This window comes from Oncorhynchus gorbuscha, linkage group LG13, assembly GCF_021184085.1.
Source record: "Oncorhynchus gorbuscha isolate QuinsamMale2020 ecotype Even-year linkage group LG13, OgorEven_v1.0, whole genome shotgun sequence".
In the NCBI taxonomy this organism is placed as follows: domain Eukaryota; kingdom Metazoa; phylum Chordata; class Actinopteri; order Salmoniformes; family Salmonidae; genus Oncorhynchus; species Oncorhynchus gorbuscha.
The window spans coordinates 60524395-60546898 of record NC_060185.1 but is presented as its reverse complement, the minus strand read 5'-3'; the positions used below and the strand labels follow the sequence as shown (position 1 = coordinate 60546898).

The 22504-nt window shown below is 44.0% G+C and overlaps 1 protein-coding gene across 1 annotated transcript in view; it reads left to right on the top strand.

The window, feature by feature from the left end:
* The window catches only part of LOC123993232 (receptor expression-enhancing protein 2-like), a 32875-nt gene extending 17430 nt beyond the window's left edge, over positions 1 to 15445 (top strand). The window contains exons 7-8 of the mRNA XM_046295140.1: positions 10121 to 10293; positions 11275 to 15445. Of these exons, the coding sequence (XP_046151096.1) occupies positions 10121 to 10293; positions 11275 to 11364 (263 nt within the window). The 3' untranslated portion in view covers positions 11365 to 15445. The remainder of the gene's footprint in view (positions 1 to 10120; positions 10294 to 11274) is intronic.
* The last annotated feature ends 7059 nt before the right edge of the window (positions 15446 to 22504 follow it).

The following is a 22504-nucleotide window of genomic DNA, read 5'->3' as shown; positions in this document are numbered from 1 at the left end:
CTTCGGATGTCTGGTGTGAACCGCTCTCTTGAGGTCATGCCACAGTAGCTCAATTGGGTTGAGGTCAGGACTAACTGGGCCACTCCAGAAGGTGTATTTTCTTCTGTTCAAGCCATGCTGTTTTACTTCTGTCTTTTGGGTCGTTGTCCTGTTGCATCACCATACTTCTGTTGAGCTCCGTTTGCCGGACAGATGGCCTTACATTCTCCTGGAAAATATTTGGAAGTTAAGCCTGGGAATTTGGGGAATTTTGCTTAAATTCATCAAAAAAGTTTGCTTATAACAGTGGCATTTTTTGTGGGATACACAAGGCAATTCTAGGTCTTGTGGCATATTTTGGTTAAGCTATCCCCAATTCAATGGAATTGCAACCTTCTGCATGCACAGTGCAATCTTCCATCACATGTACAGCTGATTCTCAAGATCTTACACACTAATAAGATGCTATTGAGCCCACACTACTACACTGTCTGAGCCAAGGAATACATGATTTCTGGTAAGTTTTGATTACAATACTGGGTGGGGTGAAAATATTTTGAGAATAAATAAAAAAAACGAGTAAATAGTAGCCTACAGCAAAGTGTTAAAATAATTTCCGCTAGTTAGTTTTTTCTACCATGTGGGTTTTAGCTCGCTTGAGCCTGCTAACTGAGGAGTGTTAATTCACCTGTTTCCATATATTTCATTTAAAAACATTTATCTTACATAAGAGTTGTTTAATCTGTACATGAAATTGTATTTATCTATTTTTTTACTAATTTTTTCCCTAATCTTTACTGGAAAATGCCACGGGCACTATCTGATTTGTGGAGAAATGTCACTGCAGCTAATGTAGAAGGACAAGCTATGTACATTTGCAAATACTGTGCCAAATCCTATGTGAAGAATGCAACAAATATGCAGAATCATCTGGCCAAGTGCATAAAGTTCCCTCCGTGCTTACAACAAGCAACCTCTGACAAAAGTCCTTCTACTTCTATTCGAGGTGAAAATAATGAATCCGACACCTCATCGATTGCAACAGCTCATGGTCCTCCTGGAATCAGTTTTTTTTAACTCAATGGAGGAACATAGTCAGGGAAATGCTGATGAATGTCTTGCTCGAGCTGTGTATACAACTGGTTCACGTCTGATGCTCACAGGCAATGTGTATTGGAAGAGATTTCTGAATGTTCTTCGCCCAGCAAACACCTCTCCAACCAGACATGCTTTATCTACTCATTTGCTGGATACAGAGTTAAAGTGAAGGTCAAGCAGACTCTATTATGGTGATCTCTGATGGGTGGTCGAATGTTCGTGGGCAAGGAATACTTAACTACATAATTTCCATCACTCAACCAGTATTCTACAAGGGCACAGACACGAGGGACAACAGATTCCAGATGAGCTGAAGGCAGTCATCAGTGACCTTGGACCACAGGAGGTATTTGCAATGGTGACAGACAATACTGCGAAAGTGAAGGCTGCTTGGTCTAAAGTGGAGGAGTCCTTCCCTCACACCACACCCATTGGCTGTGCTGCTCATGTATTGAATCTGCTCCTCAAGACCTCATCGCACTGAAAACAATGGATACATTCTACAACAGAGCCAAGGAATTGGTTAGGTATGTGAAGGGTCCTCAAGTTATAGCAGCAATCTACCTCACCAAGCAAAATAAGAAGAATAGGAGCACAACAACAAATCAAATCTAATTTTATTAGTCACATGCACCTAATACAACCGGTGTAGACCTTACAGGGAAATGCTTACTTGTAAGCCCCCAACCAACAATTCAGTTTAAAAAAAAATTCAGACAAGAAGAAGTAATTAAAGAGCAGCAGGGGGCTACCGGTACAGAGTCAATGTGCAGGGGCACTGGTTAGTTGAGGTAGTTATGTACATGTAGGTAGAGTTATTGAAGGGGGGGAAGGCACAATGCAAATATTCTGGGTAGCCATTTGATTAGATGTTCAGGAGTCTTAAGGTTTGGGGGTAGAAGCTGTTGAGAAGCCTCTTGGACCTAGACTTGGCGCACACCAGTATTGCTTGCCGTGCGGTAGCAGAGAGAACAGTCTATGACTAGGGTGGTTGGAGTCTTTGACAATTCTTAGGGCCTTCCTCTGTCACCGCCTGGTATAAAGGTCCTAGGTGGCAGGAAGCTTGGCCCCATTGATATACTGGGCCGTTCGCACTACCCTCTGTAGTGCCTTGCGGTCAGAGGCCGAGTTGTTGCCATACCAGGTGGTGATGCAACCAGTCAGGATGCTCTCAATGGTGCAGCTGTAGAACCTTTTTGAGGATCGGAGGACCCATGCCAAATCTTTTCTGTCTCCTGAGGGGGAATAGGTTTTGTCATGAGGGCATGACTGTCTTTGTGCTTGGACCATGTTCGTTTGTTGGTGATGTGGACACCAAGGAACTTGAACCTGCTCCACTGCAGCCTCGTCAATGAGAATGGGGGCGTGCTCAATCCTTTTTTTCCCCTGTAGTCCACAATCCTCTCCTTTGTCTTGATCACGTTGAGGGAGAGGTTGTTGTCCTGGCACCACACGGCCAGGTCTCTGACCTCCTAGCTATAAGCTGTCTCGTCGTTGTCGGTGATCAGGCCTACCACTTGTGTCATCGGCAAACTTAATGATGGTGTTGGCGTCGTGCCTGGCCGTGCAGTCATGAGTGAACAGGGAGTGCAGGAGGAGACTGAGCACACACCCCTGAGGGGCCCCAGTGTGGTGGATGTGTTACCTACCCTTAGCACCTGGGGGCGGCCCGTCAGGATCCATTTGATCCTTAGTGCCCTCAAAGCTCATCAATATGTTGTGGTAATGTCAAGGTGGGAGAGGGCAGTGTGGAGTGCAATCGAGATTGCATCATCTGTTGGGGCGGTATGCAAATTGGAGTGGGTCTAGGGTTTCTGGGATAATGGTGTTTATGTGAGCCATGACCAGCCTTTCAAAGCATTTCATGACTACAGTCGTGAGTGCTACAGGTCGTTCGTCATTTAGGCAGTTTACTTTAGTGATCTTGGGCACAGGCACTATGGTGGTCTGCTTGAAACATGTTGGTATTAAAGACTCGGCTAGGGAGAGGTTGAAAATGTCAGTGACGACGCTTGCCATTTGGTCAGCGCATGCTCACAGTACACATCCTGGTAACCCGTCTGGCTATGTGGCCTTGTGAATGTTGACCTGTTTGAAGGTCTTACATCGGCTGCGGAGAGCGTGATCACACAGTGTCTGGAACAGCTGGTGCTCTCATGCATGTTTGAGTGTTATTTGCCTCGAAGTTAGCATAGAAGTAGTTCAGCTCATCTGATGTCATGTCACTGGGCAGCTCTCGGCTGTGCTTCCCTTTGAAAGGCTGTAATGGTTTGCAAGCCCTGCCACATCTGACGAGCGTCACTTTCTTGGTAGATAGTGTGGTCTACAGAGATACTCTACCTCAGGCGAGCAATATCTCAAGACTCCCTTAGATATTGTGCACCAGCTGTTATTTACAAAAATACATAGTCCACCGCCCCATGTCTTACCAGATGATGCTGTTCTATCCTACCGGTGTAGCATGTAACCAGCCAGCTGTATGTTGAGTGTCATCGTTCAGCCACAACTAAAAGGCGTAGTTATGAGTGTCCATAAGATAGTTGTTGAAGGGATTCTAAATTCCTCTATTTGTTTCCCAATCAGAATGAAATACGCTGTCAATGCATTCGAAGAGTTTGTAAGACCCTATAATTTTATAAGAATGGACAGAGCCCCGGTCTTAAGTCAGGTAACAGCGTTTAATTCAAGAGAGTACTGGGTACATACACATTTTACCACAGGTTATAAACTGAAAATGACGTCAGCGTTTTCTAAATGTTCTATTTCTTCATGACACTGGTAGAGAGGCCCTATAGTTCTCGAGCCTTCCCTCCTCGCCTGAAGCCTAAGGTCAGTCAGTGTAGATAGTTAATTCATTTGTACCAAGGCACTGTTCTAAACTCCTGACTACATTATATACAATTGGGAATGGGAGCAAGAGAGAAAATGCATATGTACAGTACATAATAGCATTTGGACTAGTCAGTCCTGATTGAAATGTATACATAATTAGACATCATTGATAAAGATTCCCTTAACAATAGTTTTTAGTGTCCTGTTGGTAGTTTAATTAATCTTCCAGGTAGCTCGTCGATTTTTATTCTCCAAATATTGCACATTTGCTTGCAGAATGGAGGGAAATGGGAGTTTATTCGATTGCCTACGAATTCTCAGAAGGCAGCCTGCCTTTTGGCCCCTTTTTCTCCACCTCCTCTACACGCAAATCGTGGGAATCTGGGCCTGTTCCAGAGTCGTGAAAGGGAAAAAAGGATTCTGCTAGCCCATGGTGAGTAATTGCAGACCTGATGTCTAGAAGTTCGGTAGAGGCAACATTATGTATAAAATAACAACAACAAAAAACAAAGTTGCAAATAAACGAAAAAAAAACACTAGGTTGAACACGTAAAATGTCTGCCTTCCTCTCAACACCACCTTTGGGGTTGTCATGTTTGACAGTCTCCTGGAAGGGAAGGAGTTGCTCCAAGAAATGGCCATATCATGGACAGCCCCATCAAGAGGATCCTTCTGGATGATGTATTTAGGGAGAGGGTGGGAAGCAGCCTGAAACTCATGCTACTTACCTATAGCAGTAGCCATTGCACGGATTGAGGGAGAGAATGCCATCCTGTCTGATATTCAGAGACAGATTGCAGATGTAAGAGAATAAATCCGTACTGCCCTGCCCACTTCACTGTTGCTCCAAGCAGAGGAAACTGCAGTTCTGAAATACATAAAAAAGCATGAAGACTTCTGCCTAATGCCCATACACACCTCAGCGTACATGTTGGACCCTAAGTATACTGGCACGAGTATCCTGTCTGGTGTAGAGATCAACAAGGCCTATGATGTCATCACTATGGTCTTGCGCCACCTTGGCCTGGATGAGGGCAAGGTTCTTGGCAGTCTGGTGAAGTACACTTCCAAGCAAGGGCTTTGGGATGGAGATGCAATATATCTCATCATCCACTTGGTGAAAGGGACTTTGTGGATCTGAGGCTCGTTCCCGTTGCCTCCATCATCCTCCAATTCCCACCAACATCAGCTACCTTGTTTGGGAACACACACCAAACCACGCAACAGGCTGACCAATACAAGGGTTGAAGAATTGATGGCCATCTGGGCAAATTTGAGGCTTTTTGAGCCTGACAACGAGCCATCATCAAGGTTGGAAAGGGACATTGAAGATGAAGCCTCAGTCGGATGTTCAAGAGGTGGACAATGAGGTCCAGGGAGAAGACATGAATACCTGAGCTTTAGTTTCTAGATCATTTTACAGATGTATGTTAAATGTTTTTGGGAGATCATTCAATATTAATTTTGTTCAGTGAAATCATCCCATGTGAATAGTAATCTCATTTAATTAAAGCTAAATTCCTAACTAAACCTTTTTTTCTATTGGAAGGATTTAATCATTTGCAATTGTCTACTTATGATAAGGTAAGGTTCTTTTCTGTCTGCATATGGTAAATATATCCAATGCAAAAAAACATATATATTTTAAATGGTGTTAATGTGAATTCCCACGGAAAGTTTACACCTAAATATTCCCCAAAAATGTGCAACCTTACAAACAGGACTTTCATTTAATTTGTTCATAGAATATTTTGCCAGTAGCGCTGTGGAACAACCAGGTGCACTTTTGCAAATTTCAGATGTGCAGCAATGTTTTTTTTTTTTGACAGCAATGGCTTCTTCCGTGGTGTACGTTTTGTAGACTTGTCAACAGGGATGTTAGCATCTTCCAGAGATTTCTGTCAAATCTGACACTTGGATTCTTCTTAATCCCATTGAGCATTCTGTGCTGTGCTCTTAAGTCATCTTTGTAGGATGGCCTCTCCCAGGGAGAGTAGCAACAGTACTTAAATGTCTGTTTATAGACCATTTGTCTTACCGTGGACTGATTTTTAGAGATACTTTTGTCACCCTTTCCAGCTTTATGCAAGGCAACAATTAATATTCTGAGATCTCTTTTGTTTGAGGCATGGTTCATATCATTCAATGCTTCTTGTGAATAGCAAACTCAAATTTTGAGGTTTTTTAATGGGGCAGGGCAGCTCTAAACAAATCTCCAATCTCGTCCCAATTTGTAAGTCGCTCTGGATAAGAGCGTCTGCTAAATGACTTAAATGTAATGTAAATGTCTCAGTGATTAGACTCCAGGTTTGTTAACTCCTGACTCCAATTAGCTTTTGGAGAAGTCTTTAGCCTAGGTGGTTCACATACTTTTTCCAATCTACACTGTGGTTGTTTAAATGAGGTATTCAAAATATACAAGAAAAATACTGTGGGTTTATTAGTTTAAGTACACTGTCTATTGTTGTGACTTAGATGAAGATCAAATTTATGTAGAAATCCAGGTAATTCCTAAGGGTTCACAATTTTACTTGCGACTATAAATATGAAATGAGTAAAGCAGTATGTACACATTAATGAAGTGGCTAGTGTACCATTTACTAAAGTGACCAGTGAATTTATGTATATAGGGCAGCAGGCTCTAAGGTGCAGGATTGAGTAACCGGGTGGTAGCTGGCTCGTGATGACTATCAGTCTGATGGCCTTGAGATAGAAGCTGTTTTTCAGTCTCTTGGTCCCAGCTTTGATGCACCTGTACTGACCTTGCCTTCTTGATGGAAACAGGGTGAACAGGCCGTGGCCCGGGTGGTTGATGTCCTTGATCTTTTTGACCTTCCTATGACATCGGGTGCTGTAGGTGTCCTGGAGGGCAGGTAGTTTGCCCCCGGTGATGCGTTGTGCAGATCTCACCACCCTCTGCAGAGCCCTGCGGTTGCAGGCGGTGCAGTTGCCGTACCAGGATGCGCTCAATTGTGTATCTGTAAAAGTTTGAGGGTCTTAGGGCCAAGCTGAATTTCTCCAGCCTACTGAGGTGGCGACACCTTCCACACACATGTCTGTGTGGGTGGACCATTTTCAAATTGTCAGTGATGTGTACGCCGTGGAACTTGAAGCTTTTCACCTTCTCCACTGTGGTCCCGTTGACATAGATAGGGGCATGCTCTGCTGTTTCCTGAAGTCCACGATCAGCTCCTTCGTTTTGGTGATGTTGAGGGTTAATATTCTGGCACCACCCCTCTAGGGTCCTCACCTCCTCCCTGTAGGACCTTGTCATGGTTGGTAAACAGGCCTACTACTGTTGTCGTCTGCAAACTTGATTGAGTTGGAGGCGTGCATGGCCACACATTCATGGGTGAACAGGGAGTACAGGAGGGGGCTGAGCATGCACTCTTGTGGGGCCCCTGTGTTGAGGGTCAGTGAAGTGGTGGTGGTGTTGTTGTTTCCTACCAGTCAGGAAGTCCAGGACCCAGTTGCACAGGGCGGGGTTCAGACCCAGGGTCCTGAGCTTAATGATGAACTTGGAGGGTACAATGGTGTTGAATGCTGAGCTGTAGCAATGAACAGCATTCTTACATAGGTACTCTTCTTGTCCAGATGGGATAGGGCAGCATACAGTGCGATGGTCTGTGGATCTATTGGCACGGTATGCAAATTGAAGTGGTTCATAGTCATTTAGTTCAGTAACCTTTGCTTTATTGGGTAGGATCAATGGTGGACATTTTGACGCAAGTGGGGACAGCAGACTGGGATAGGGAGAGATTGAATATGTCCGTAACCAAAACTGGAGGGTTTAACGCATGAGCTCCTGTTAGTGGCTATAGGCATGTACTCTCGTCTCATTCACCAACCACATGTCTGATAGAGCCTAGAAACCTGCCATGTATTCTCCATGAAGCAAACAGCATGAAACTGGGAGGGACCTACCTGAACTTGTTTTCATTGCAAAACTTTTTCTGTTTGGTATTGCACGCAGTAGCAAAATGTTTTGCAACTAATGAATACACCCCTGGCACACCAGTGGGAATCGAATCAAATCAAATCAAATCAAATCAAATCAAATTTTATTTGTCACATACACATGGTTAGCAGATGTTAATGCGAGTGTAGCGAAATGTTTGTGCTTCTAGTTCCGACAATGCAGTGATAACCAACAAGTAATCTAACTAACAATTCCAAAACTACTGTCTTATACACAGTGTAAGGGGATAAGGAACATGTACATAAGGATATATGAATGAGTGATGGTACAGAGCAGCATACAGTAGATGGTATCGAGTACAGTATATACATATGAGATGAGTGTGTAGACAAAGTAAACAAAGTGGCATAGTTAAAGTGGCTAGTGATACATGTGTTACATAAGGATGCAGTCGATGTTGTAGAGTACAGTATATACATATGCATATGAGATGAATAATGTAGGGTAAGTAACATTATATAAGGTAGCATTGTTTAAAGTGGCTAGTGATATATTTACATCATTTCCCATCAATTCCCATTATTAAAATGGCTGGAGTTGGGTCAGTGTCAATGACAGTGTGTTGGCAGCAGCCACTCAATGTTAGTGGTGGCTATTTAACAGTCTGATGGCCTTGAGATAGAAGCTGTTTTTCAGTCTCTCGGTCCCAGCTTTGATGCACCTGTACTGACCTCGCCTTCTGGATGATAGCGGGGTGAACAGGCAGTGGTTCGGGTGGTTGATGTCCTTGATGATCTTTATGGCCTTCCTGTAACAACGGGTGGTGTAGGTGTCCTGGAGGGCAGGTAGTTTGCCCCCGGTGATGCGTTGTGCAGTCCTCACTACCCTCTGGAGAGCCTTACGGTTGAGGGCGGAGCAGTTGCCGTACCAGGCGGTGATACAGCCCGCCAGGATGCTCTCGATTGTGCATCTGTAGAAGTTTGTGAGTGCTTTTGGTGACAAGCCGAATTTCTTCAGCCTCCTGAGGTTGAATAGGCGCTGCTGCGCCTTCTTCACGACGCTGTCAGTGTGAGTGGACCAATTCAGTTTGTCTGTGATGTGTATGCCGAGGAACTTAAAACTAGCTACCCTCTCCACTACTGTTCCATCGATGTGGATAGGGGGTGTTCCCTCTGCTGTTTCCTGAAGTCCACAATCATCTCCTTAGTTTTGTTGACGTTGAGTGTGAGGTTATTTTCCTGACACCACACTCCAAGGGCCCTCACCTCCTCCCTGTAGGCCGTCTCGTCGTTGTTGGTAATCAAGCCTACCACTGTTGTGTCGTCCGCAAACTTGATGATTGAGTTGGAGGCGTGCGTGGCCACGCAGTCGTGGGTGAACAGGGAGTACAGGAGAGGGCTCAGAACGCACCCTTGTGGGGCCCCGTGTTGAGGATCAGCGGGGAGGAGATGTTGTTGCCTACCCTCACCACCTGGGGGCGGCCCGTCAGGAAGTCCAGTACCCAGTTGCACAGGGCGGGGTCGAGACCCAGGGTCTCGAGCTTGATGACGAGCTTGGAGGGTACTATGGTGTTGAATGCCGAGCTGTAGTCGATGAACAGCATTCTCACATAGGTATTCCTCTTGTCCAGGTGGGTTAGGGCAGTGTGGTTGAGATTGCATCGTCTGTGGACCTATTTGGGCGGTAAAGCAAATTGGAGTGGGTCTAGGGTGTCAGGTAGGGTGGAGGTGATATGGTCCTTGACTAGTCTCTCAAAGCACTTCATGATGACGGAAGTGAGTGCTACGGGGCGGTAGTCGTTTAGCTCAGTTACCTTAGCTTTCTTGGGAACAGGAACAATGGTGGCCCTCTTGAAGCATGTGGGAACAGCAGACTGGTATAGGGATTGATTGAATATGTCCGTAAACACACCGGCCAGCTGGTCTGCGCATGCTCGGAGGGCGCGGCTGGGGATGCCGTCTGGGCCTGCAGCCTTGCGAGGGTTAACACGTTTAAATGTCTTACTCACCTCGGCTGCAGTGAAGGAGAGACTGCATGTTTCCGTTGCAGGCCGTGTCAGTGGCACTGTATTGTCCTCAAAGCGGGCAAAAAAGTTATTTAGTCTGCCTGGGAGCAAGACATCCTGGTCCGTGACTGGGCTGGATTTCATCTTGTAGTCCGTGATTGACTGTAGACCCTGCCACATGCCTCTTGTGTCTGAGCCATTGAATTGAGATGATGATGATTTTCACTCATTAGTTGCTCATGATTTTCACTCATGACAGTCCACAATCCCTCTGTCCAATCCCACAGCTCGTTCCTCCATGGTTCCTCATCTTGACGAATCATCGCAGCACAGCTCGGACCAATCAGACACCAGGAGCATCACCACGGAGCATTCTGACGAGGACGTCGTGGAGAAGGCCCCCGTGAAACGCACGGCCAGTGTCAGGGCAACCAAAAAACCTGCCGCTGCCAAGACAGAGGTAGGGGATCACACACAGTGGATTGGGGCTAATGCATTATTTCTGACGGGAGTGACTGCTTCTTCTGCACTGAGGTGAGTCAGAAAAGTGATGGTTTTAAGTGCACTGGCTGTGCGTGCCTGTATTGTGAGTGTAAATGTGGAAATCAAAAAGGAAAATTGCACATACCACTGTTTTAAGGAGTCACAGCGCAACCCTCAGTGAAGGATGAAGCCAATTCAGTCTCGCCCCGCTCTTAACCCCTAATATGTTTTAAGTGTGTGCAAATCACAGGGACACCCACAGTATAACTGTATAATCCTCCAATAGAAATACTCTCATATGTTTTCATGTATGAATATCAGCTCTTGCCTTCTCCGGCAGCTGTGTAGAAGCTGCCCTAGACACAGTTCTACGATCAGCTGAGTCTAATCTTAGTGGAGGGAAATGCCAAACTTGCCTTAGATCAGTGTGTAAGGGGAAACCTCATCCTACTCTACTCTTACATAAAAAAAAATATATGTATATTATTCACCTCCACGATTTACGGTGGCGTTTAGCAGCGACTAATGTGGACATACTGGAGCGTCGACGTTACACAAAATATATAGTTTCAAAAACAACAGCACCTGAAGAATAGCCCGCAATTACACACGACATTGTTCTGTGTCATTTCGAGCTATTCTTTGGGTGCTGAAATAAATGTGATGTCGCTGTCCAACAATAATCCCCAACCAAATTTACTGAGCATGAGCAAAGTTGGTAAAAATGTTATGAAAATGATTCACAGCTGTAATTGCAAGGTGCTTCCACCAAGTATTAACTCCAGGGGGGTGGATTTGGCAAATCTTTCACTTTGAAAATGTGGAGTTAGACGGCTCTTGTGCCCTTGTCCAAGTTCTCTGAATACCTACTTTTTTTTGTTTTGTTTTTTGAGCTCTGTCATTTCTTTATTCTAATTTTCTCTTCGGTAAACTCCTTGCCTCTCTTCCCTCCTGTCAGACGACTACTACTACTAAGACGGTGAAAAAGATGCCAAAGAAGAAGACTGCCACTACAGCTATAGCCAGCAACAACGGCGAGTCACAATGATACCTGAATCTACTGTCCCGATCTACACCCTACTGTACGCTACTATACACACACACACAGACACAGCCAAGGACCTCTGGACAGTCACTCTTGCCAGTTAAGCGCAACTCACAGGTTTCGTTCTACTATATATGCCCAGCTTCATTTCAACTCACAGGTTTCGTTCTACTATATATGCCCAGCTTCATTTCAACTCACAGGTTTCATTCTACTATATGTATGGCCAGCTTCATTTCAACTTATAGGTTTCGTTCTACTATATGTATGGCCAGCTTCATGTCAACAGCACTTTTTATTTAACCTGCTTACATTTGAGGTTGTATAGTCATTGACATCAGTGTATGTAAGTGCATGTTTTGTTTGAGGTAATGGCAGTGATGGCCTGTTAACTGAACTGAAAATGTGTTGCTTCCTTCCTCCTGTACCGTTTACAGCCTTCTCTGTGTTGTCTATCCAAGGCCTCACACTGGATTGACTTGACTTAATCCTCTTGGTCCCTTTAGGAGCATAGGGCATCCACCCTGGCTCTTCAACTCACTCACTGCGAGGGCTTTTGCGTCTTGCCAGGAGATTCCTGCTGGATTATTGGAGACTCATTCTTTCTCAGGATCAGCTTAAGCTGCCTGAGTCCTTATGTTATCCAATGCTAAACTGGCCTTAGATCAGTGTTTTAAGGGCAGCATTCCAATCAGCATGTTATCTACTCTCTATTGGAGGGTAGTTTGAGGCTGCCATGTAGGGGAAGGTACTATAGCGGACTAGGCATGTCTGGAGGAGAGAGCAGGGAGGCCAGGGAAGAGAGAGAGAGGGAGGGGTGCAAAAGAGTTGTGGACCGGACAGACTAGCTCTGCTCAACATGTCCCTACTACAGAGATCAGTCTCACCGCTGTCTGTGGAAGTCTATAGGGCCATGCCCCTATCCCCTCTGGGAAGTCTGTCTGTACATGGAGGCGGTCTTGTCGTCTCTGGAAAGCGGAGGACATTCTGGGAGCACTTAGATCTCTAACTGTGTTAAGCTCATGCCAAGGTTTCTCATATCATTCACTCTGCTGTTGTGGAGCAGTGGTGCCCATCGAGACTGATAAACACTTGGTCACGCGCTGGCAGAGCGATGAACAGAGTGGTGTGTGTGTGTGTGTTCTCCCTCTGAACAACTCCACCCATCCTCACTCGGTGCAGAACAGAAAGTCCAGCAGAAAGACCCACAGATTCAGGCGTCATTACCTTTTGTGTGTGTGTTGTGTCTTTGCATTGGTGTATGCGTGTTTATATTTTTGTAACGTGACCACACTTCTGTCCCCCCCCCCTCCTCTCTGTTGACCCAACTGCATAGAGACAGAATGACATTTAGCATTCTATGACCACTTATAATCACAAACATTTATTTGATTCATTTAAAACTCAGTACAACCACATGTTGATAATGCGTTTAAAATCATTGAGGATGACAACATTAATGGTCCTATTTAAATGACTCAAATGTACAGACAGTACATAGTAGGCCTCTGCTACACAGTAGACCTAGCATACTTGGGTTAGAGAGTTTATTTTTATTTTTTACTTGTATAGCGCTTTTCAAAGCGCGCACAAAGTGAAACATTGAAATGATGGCGATTGAAAATCTGCTGTTTTTGGGATGAAGTTGAGGCCATTTGAGCTGGAAAGTCATTGTAGGTTCAGAGAGGGCATCGACGGGACAGCCAATGAGAAACGAAGAGAGTCTGACAAAAAACTGGCCCAGAGCTCTACAACAGTGCACCACCTGCTTTTCTGAATGGTCAGTCACTCGATTGGAGTCAGGAATGTAGCGCCCACCTGGGTGAGGCCACAGCTGCAGAAAAGCCACTACATCTTGACAGTGGTTAGGAGCATTCCCTGAACGGTCCCTGAATTTCCTCTGCTACCTCTGGCTACAGAATGCAGTTCTTGCTGTAATCCTTCCAAACGGATTAAACAAAAAAAAAAACGGATTATTTTGAATCCAGACAAACCGCTAGCTATCAAGCCAAAAGATGAACTTTTCATCACAATCCTGCAACTCTGAGAGTCAAGACCACAGGATATAGAGCAGTCAAAACCCACAAAATAAATACACATATTTAGAGCTCTTTGCCTAGGTTATGTTATGAAACCATGGCAACCACAGAACCAATAAGCATAATCATCATAATATTATAACCATCAATAACATCAATGTCTTACACTGCAGCGCTTAGCCTAGCTATACTGTACTCTCCTGTGTCTGACATTCAAACATTTTAATTGAATTGTGTTTGACTTGTGCTTTAGGGTTATTTTTGGTTACTCAAAATTGGGCGGACACACAGGACGTGTGGACATTTAGCGTTAGCGGCGTCAGGGTGGTGTTGTGCCCTATTAGGAAGACCTTCAGGCTGTCTGGCTCTTACCTGGGTGAGCACCCCAGTCTGACTGGTGAAATATCTGAGGGATCAACTGCTATCATAGTCCTAAATTGTCACACTAGGTGTTGTCAACTATTGTAGCCTATATGACTAATGTCACACTACTTATATTCCCGAATAGGTTAGTTATGCATGACATATCTCTACTTCTGGGCCTGTATCCACGAAGCGTCTCCAATTAGGAGTGCTGATCTAGGATCGGGACCCTACCTGTCCGTATAATCATACCAAGGAATCAAATCTGAAGGGCCTAGACCAGCACTCCCACGCTGAGGAGCTTTAAGGACACGGGGCCCAGATGTCTGTTAATCCAGGGTCTCGACCATATCGTTGTTTCTCTGAAAGAGGGCAACTAAACTAGCATATCCTCGTCATCTGACAGTAGCCACCTCAAACATGGTGGAAACTGGCTTATCCTGTTAGATAGATGTAAGGATCCTGTGGATAAATGATCTTCCAATAGTGTCTAAAACTCAGACACCTCTTGTCAATCTCCCCTAGATACTGTGGAGGTGGAGACTGGTAGAGTGCAAAGGATTGCATGGGATTAGCTATAAAATAAAAACCTGTGACAAGAGCACCACCTAGCTTCCTTGTAGATTAGGTTGAGTTTCCACCATGTTGTGCTTTGTCTACACCTATCTGATCCTCTCATATCCAGGACTTTGTTGGGTTAATTCGAACGTAAGGAGTTGATTTTATGGACTGGGTGTGCTTTATGGGTTCCTTTTTGTTTTGGGCAGGTTTTATTTGGAGTTCACTTTTTAATGAGTCTAAATTGAAAGCATGAGACTACTGCACTTGTGTGTTGCTGCTGTGTGCAGTGTGACACTGATTTTGAACCAGTAGTGGGAGACATACTCCAACCGTTTTAGAGATACTGAAGTGTTTGAAGTTACTTCCATGTACACACGATGTAAAAGTAATTTTCTGATTGTATAAAATAGTTTGCTTGCCTTACTCTTCATGAATACATAGGTTTTTTCTTTTTAAGACTTGACTTGTATTCTTTTTGGGTTTTAAAATTAAATCATATTGGATTTCCTTAAGAGGAGGCACCTCAACCCCTCTGTAAAGTCTTATGCTGTGAAGAGTGCTACTTGTGTTTTTAATCTCTTCTCGATTTTTCTGTCTCAAGAAGAGACATTTTTAATTGGTCAGTGAACGACCAATAACAGTTGCTTTCCTTGTCCCAGTCCTGTAGGAATTTGCTCAGAGAATGGGAATTTCTCAGTCGGGTATTCCGAAAATGTTGTGTTTTGAAGTCATGTAGCCCGAAGCGGTCTTTTACAGTGTCTGCTCCCCCCTTTCTATCAGGCTTGGCTGTCTATTCCATGAAGGCAATTCGATTGGTTACTTTTTTTCTATTCTGTTTTAATTTGCTACAGTTTTGCACTGAACAGAAGATGGCCTATGGAATGCTTTCTAGTTGTCATTACAACATTACTTGACATTTTAATGTTCATTTCATTTTTTGGATATTTATTTTTGGAATCAGTAATCAATAATCAGTATTATTGTGTACAGGAAGTCTCATTGTGAGAATGTTCTGGATATTAATATTGTTTGTGCCAATTATCAATGCTCCACTGTAATTAAGGATGACAGTCATGTACCAATAACTGCTAACTAATAAAGAAAACATATTACACTCCTTATCTATCTTGTGTTTTCTATTTTACCTTATTGCCAATAACTTGTAACTGATCATTTAAAAAAGTGATTATATTTAAAAAGGTATGTAACCTTTTGGGTAACTACCAAATTCATGAATGAGTTATAGATCTGTCACTCATTGAAAGCAAGTCTACAAAGCGGTAGATCGGTTCTATGGGTGCTTTTTCTATGCTTCCCATTAAGTTTTACTTTCACTTTTGTACACCAGCTGAAAATATATTTTTGGTTATAATTCGCAGCGGTTTAGATGGTACAATGATACTCTACAATGTCACAAACTGAAATATTAAGTTAGTGGGGCAAAAAAACTATTTAGTCAGCCACCAATTGTGCAAGTTCTCCCACTTAAAGATGAGAGGCCTGTAATTTATCATAGGTACACTTCAACTATGACAGACAAAATGAGAAGAAAAATCCAGAAAATCACATTGTATGAATTTATTTGCAAATTATGGTGGAAAATAAGTATTTGGTCACCTACAAACAAGCAAGATTTCTGGCTCTCACAGACATGTAACTTCTTTTAAGAGGCTCCTCTGTCCTCCACTTGTTACTTGTATTAATGGCACCTGTTTGAACTTGTTATCAGTATAAAAGACACCTGTCCACAACCTTAAACAGTCACACTCCAAACTCCACTATGACCAAGACCAAAGAGCTGTCAAAGGACCCCAGAAATAAAATTGTAGACCTGCACCAGGCTGGGAAGACTGAATCTGCAATAGGTAAGCAGCTTGGTTTGAATAAATCAACTGTGGGAGCAATTATTAGGAAATGGAAGACATACAACACCACTAATAATCTCCCTCGATCTGGGGCTCCACGCAAGATCTCACCCTGTGGGGTCAAAATGATCACAAGAATGGTGAGCAAAAATCCCTGAACCACACGGGGGGACCTAGTGAATGACCTGCAGAGAGCTGGGACCAAAGTAACGAAGCCTACCATCAGTAACACACTACGCCGCCAGGGACTCAAATCCTGCAGTGCCAGACGTGTCCCCCTGCTTAAGCCAGTACATGTCCAGGCCCGTCTGAAGTTTGCTAGAGAGCATTTGGATGATCCAGAAGAAGATAAGGAGAATGTCATTTTTAAAATATTTTATTTTACCTTTATTTAACTAGGCAAGTCAGTTAAGAACAAATTCTTATTTTCAATGACTGCTTAGGAACAGTGGGTTAACTGCCTGTTCAGGGACAGAACGACAGATTTATACCTTGTTAGCTTGGGGGTTTGAACTTGCAACCTTCCGGTTACTCGTCCAAAGCTCTAACCACTAGGCTACCCTGCTAGGTAAAGTCCCCCCTTATCTCAGCTCGCTGGTCACCATAGCAGCACCCACCTGTAGCACGCGCTCCAGCAGGTATATCTCACTGGTCACCCTCAAAACCAATTCTTCCTTTGTCCGCCTCTCCTTCCAGTTCTCTGCTGCCAATGACTGGAACGAACTACAAAATCTCTGAAACTGGAAACACTTATCTCCCTCACTAGCTTTAAGCACCAGCTGTCAGAGCAGCTCACAGATCACTGCACCTGTACATAGCCCATCTGTAAATAGCCCATCCAACTACCTCATCCCCATACTGTATTTATTTATCTTGCTCCTTTGCACCCCAGTATCTCTACTTGCAAATTCATCTTCTGCACATCTACCATTCCAGAGTTTAATTGCTATACTGTAATTACTTCGCCACCATGGCCTATTTATTGCCTTACCTCCCTTATCTTACCTCATTTGCAAACAATGTAGATAGACTTTTTTTTCTACTGTATTATTGACTGTATGTTTGTTTACCCCTAGCTTTTTTGCCGGTTAGCTAATCTCAGTCTAATTTGCTAGTTTTAGATATGTTGCATTACTTCTTCCAGTCTTTGCTTGCCCTTGAACTGTCTAGGTATTTAGAAAAGTTTTTTCTTGTTGGCTTACCTATATGTCCTTTCAACTTGCCGTAAACCAGCTGGGGAGACAACCCCTACCAAACCCTCCTGTGTTCTGCCTTTCACCCAGGACAACGGAATGGATCCCAGCCGGCGACCCCAAGAAAACGACTTCGTAAAAGGGGGAAACGGAGCGGTCTTCTGGTCAGATTCCGGAGACGGGCACATCGTGCACCACTCCCTAGCATTCTTCTCGGTTGATGAAATCCGAGCAAGGGTAGCATTCCAGAGGGACATCAGAGACTGTATAACGTTCACAGAAACATGGCTCACTGGAGAGACTCTATCGGAGTCAGTGCAGCCAGCTGGTTTCTCCACGCATCGCGCCGACAGAAACAAACATCTTTCTGGTAAGAAGAGGGGCGGGGGCGTATGCTTCATGGTTAACGTGACGTGGTGTGGCCACAACAACATACAGGAACTCAAGTCCTTCTGTTCACCTGATTTAGAATTCCTCACAATCAAATGTCAACCGCATTATCTACCAAGGGAATTCTCTTCGATTATAATCACAGCCGTATATATTCCCCCCCAAGCAGACACATCGATGGCTCTGAACGAACTTTATTTGACTCTTTGCAAACTGGAATCCATATATCCAGAGGCTGCATTCATTGTATCTGGGGATTTTAACAAGGCTAATCTGAAAACAAGACTCCCTAAATTTTATCATCATATCGATTGTGCAACCAGGGCTGGAAAAACCTTGGATCGTTGCTATTCTAACTTCCGCAACGCATATAAGGCCCTGCCCCGCTCTCCTTTCGGAAAAGCTGACCACGACTCCATTTTGTTGATCCCTGCCTACAGACAGAAACTAAAACAAGAAGCCAATCTGATTCCACACCCCAATACTGCTTCCATCACGTGGACTGGGATATGTTTCGTATTGCGTCAGACAACAACATTGACAAATACGCTGATTCGGTGAGCGAGTTCATTAGAACGTGCGTTGAAGATGTCGTTCCCATAGCAACGATTAAAACATTTCCAAACCAGAAACCGTGGATTGATGGCAGCATTCGGGTGAAACTGAAAGGGCAAGGTGACCGGAAACATGACCGAATACAAACAGTGTAACTATTCCCTCTGCAAGGCAATCAAACAAGCTAAGCGTCAGTATAGAGACAAAGTAGAATCTCAATTCAACGGCTCAGACACAAGAGGTATGTGGCAGGGTCTACAGTCAATCACGGATTACAAAAAGAAAACCAGCCCCGTCACGGACCAGGATGTCTTGCTCCCAGGCAGACTAAATAACTTTTTTGCCCGCTTTGAGGACAATACAGTGCCACTGACACGGCCCGCAACTAAAACATGCGGACTCTCCTTCACTGCAGCCGACGTGAGGAAAACATTTAAACGTGTTAACCCTCGCAAGGCTGCAGGCCCAGACGGCATCCCCAGCCGCGCCCTCAGAGCATGCGCAGACCAGCTGGCTGGTGTATTTACGGACATATTCAATCAATCCCTATCCCAGTCTGCTGTTCCCACATGCTTCAAGAGGGCCACCATTGTTCCTGTTCCCAAGAAAGCTAAGGTAACTGAGCTAAACGACTACCGCCCCGTAGCACTCACTTCCGTCATCATGAAGTGCTTTGAGAGACTAGTCAAGGACCATATCACCTCCACCCTACCTGACACCCTAGACCCACTACAATTTGCTCACCGCCCAAATAGGTCTACAGACGATGCAATCTCAACCACACTGCAGACTGCCCTAACCCATCTGGACAAGAGGAATACCTATGTGAGAATGCTGTTCATCGACTACAGCTCGGCATTTAACACCATAGTGCCCTCCAAGCTCGTCATCAAGCTCGAGACCCTGGGTCTTGACCCTGTTCTGTGCAACTGGGTACTGGACTTCCTGACGGGCCGCCCCCAGGTGGTGAGGGTAGGCAACAACATCTACACCCCGCTGATCCTCAACACCGGGGCCCCACAAGGGTGCGTTCTGAGCCCTCTCCAGTACTCCATGTTCACCCACGACTGCGTGGCCACGCACGACTCCAACTCAATCATCAAGTTTGCGGACGACACAACAGTGGTAGGCTTGATTACCAACAACGACGAGACGGCCTACAGAGAGGAGGTGAGGGCCCTTGGAGTGTGGTGTCAGGAAAATAACCTCACACTCAACGTCAACAAAACTAAGGAGATGATTGTGGACTTCAGGAAACAGCAGAGGGAACACCCCCCTATCCACATCGATGGAATAGTAGTGGAGAGGGTAGTAAATTTTAAGTTCCTCGGCGTACACATCACAGACAAACTGAATTGGTCCACCCACACAGACAGCATCATGAAGAAGGCGCAGCAGCGCCTCTTCAACCTCAGGAGGCTGAAGAAATTCGGCTTGTCACCAAAAGCACTCACAAACTTCTACAGATGCACAATCGAGAGCATCCTGTCGGGCTGTATCACCGCCCGGTACGGCAACTGCTCTGCCCACAAACCGTAAGGCTCTCCAGAGGGTAGTGAGGTCTGCACAACGCATCACCGGGGGCAAACTACCTGCCCTCCAGGACACCTACACCACCCGATGTCACAGGAAGGCCATAAAGATAATCAAGGATAACAACCACCCGAGCCACTGCCTGTTCACCCGGCTATCATCCAGAAGGCGAGGTCAGTACATGTGCATCAAAGCTGGGACCGAGAGACTGAAAAACAGCTTCTATCTCAAGGCCATCAGACTGTTAAACAGCCACCACTAACATTGAGTGGCTGCTGCCAACACACTGACTCAACTCCAGCCACTTTAATAATGGGAATTGATGGGAAATGATGTAAAATATATCACTAGCCACTTTAAACAACGCTACCTAATATAATGATTACATACCCTACATTATTCATCTCATATGTATATGTATATACTGTACTCTATATCATCTACTGCATCTTTATGTAATACATGTATCACTAGCCACTTTAACTATGCCACTTTGTTTACATACTCATCTCATATGTATATACTGCTCTCAATACCATCTACTGTATCTTGCCCATGCCGCTCTGTACCATCACTCATTCATATATCTTCATGTACATATTCTTTATCCCCTTACACTGGTGTCTATAAGGTAGTAGTTTTGGAATTGTTAGCTAGATTACTTGTTGGTTATTACTGCATTGTCGGAACTAGAAGCACAAGCATTTTGCTACACTCGCATTAACATCTGCCAACCATGTGTATGTGACAAATAAAATTTGATTTGATTTGAAATAAAGCAGCCTTTGGTGATATTTGCGCCTGCTTGGTGGAATCTCCAGGTTTGCGTAATATACAAATGTATAAGAATATTATAGTCGTTATTTGGACAGATACAGCTCACTAGTTCGTACTACAAGCTAACTAGCTAGCTTTATCAATACGCATAGCTAGTTAAATACAAATAAGTGTTAGCGACTTACCGGTGATAAAGTGCTTCGAACACACATAAATTAATCGTGTAACTGGAGCTCACTGCTTTCCATCATCATTGCGGTGTAATAGCCTGAAACCATGAAGTTTGTCTAACAAAATGATACACAACTTTTCGGCATCTTAAAATCAGGATTAACTAGCTAGTTGAAGAGAGTCTGTTGGAATCATCTCGTTGGCTGATAATCATGACGTACATTCCATGCGACAGTCTCTGTTCATGCCAACATTTTTACGTTTAGACAAAGTGTTTTTAGGTATGATGTAGTTTGTTGATTTAAGACATTGTGGAAGTATGGTAAAAATGACAAATCAAAAAGTTTACAAGATAATTTAAAAAATAATAGTCATTTTCGGCTTATGAGCAAAGTAGGCAATTTAACATAGTAGTAACGGGAGTATCCTTTGGCCATACTCTCCTCGGGTTACGTTAAGCCATGCCTCGCTGTGTGTGTGTATTGTGGTCTGTGTTTAATCAAAATCTTTGGTATCATAGTTAGCTGACTGGCTAGCTTGCTACTCACCACACACCGGACACAGCAATCATGTCGTGCGTTTGTTGTATGTTGTATGTTGTCCATTCCTTGCCATCTTGCTCAATATTGTTCAATGCATTAGAAGTTAGCACCAACTTTATGGAAGCCCATTTGAGTGCGTTGCAGACTTGACAACATGTCCACAACACATGGCAGCTGGTCACAGACTGCAATTTATTGTCTCTAGGCAATTGGACATCATTAGCAAAAGTGGGTATGTAAATAATCCACACCCAACACATACATACTCAAATCTTGTTTTGGACCAGGCTGAATTCATGGAACAAATTATCGTATTTACACTTTGAAGTAATGTTGACATTATCATTTATGTTTCGGACTTATAGCGATGCTACATAGGGCGTTTAGAACCAGAGAAGTTGTTTCTATGAAGCAGTTCCCTTTTAAAATGTATCTTTAGCTTTCAACCTTAATAAATGAATATGCAGCATGTATGCACATTTTAGTAATCCAATAGGTCGTGGAAAGTATTTAGTTCATTTTTTATTTGAATTTTATTAGAATCCGCATTAGCTGTTGCGTTAGCATGAAACATGGCATAATAGAGAACATTAATAGACAAGAACAGCTCAAGAACAGAACTACACACATTTAAAAATGGCACACATAGCTACATATCAATACATCCAGTGCATTCGAAGATAATTCAGACCACTTCCCTTTTTCAACATTTTGTTACTTTACAGCCTTATTCTCAAATTAAATCATTCCCCCACCCCCATCAATCTACACACAATACCCCATAATGACAAAGCAAAAACAAGTGTTTTGAAATGTTTGCACATTTATTACAAATAACAGAAATACCTTATTTACGTAAGTATTCGGATCCTTTGCTATGCGACTTGAATCGAGCTCAGGCTCATCCTGTTTCCATTGATCAACCTTGAGATGTTTCTACAACTTGATTGGAGTCGATTTTGAAAGGCACACACCTGTCTTTATAAGGTCCCACAGTTGACCGTGCATGTCAGAGCAAAAACCAAGCCATGAAGTCGAAGGAATTGTCCGTTGAGCTCCGAGACAGGATTGTGTTGAGGCACAGATCTGGGGAAGGGTACTGCAGCATTGAAGTTCCCCAAGAACACAGTGGCCTCCATCATTCTTAAATGGAA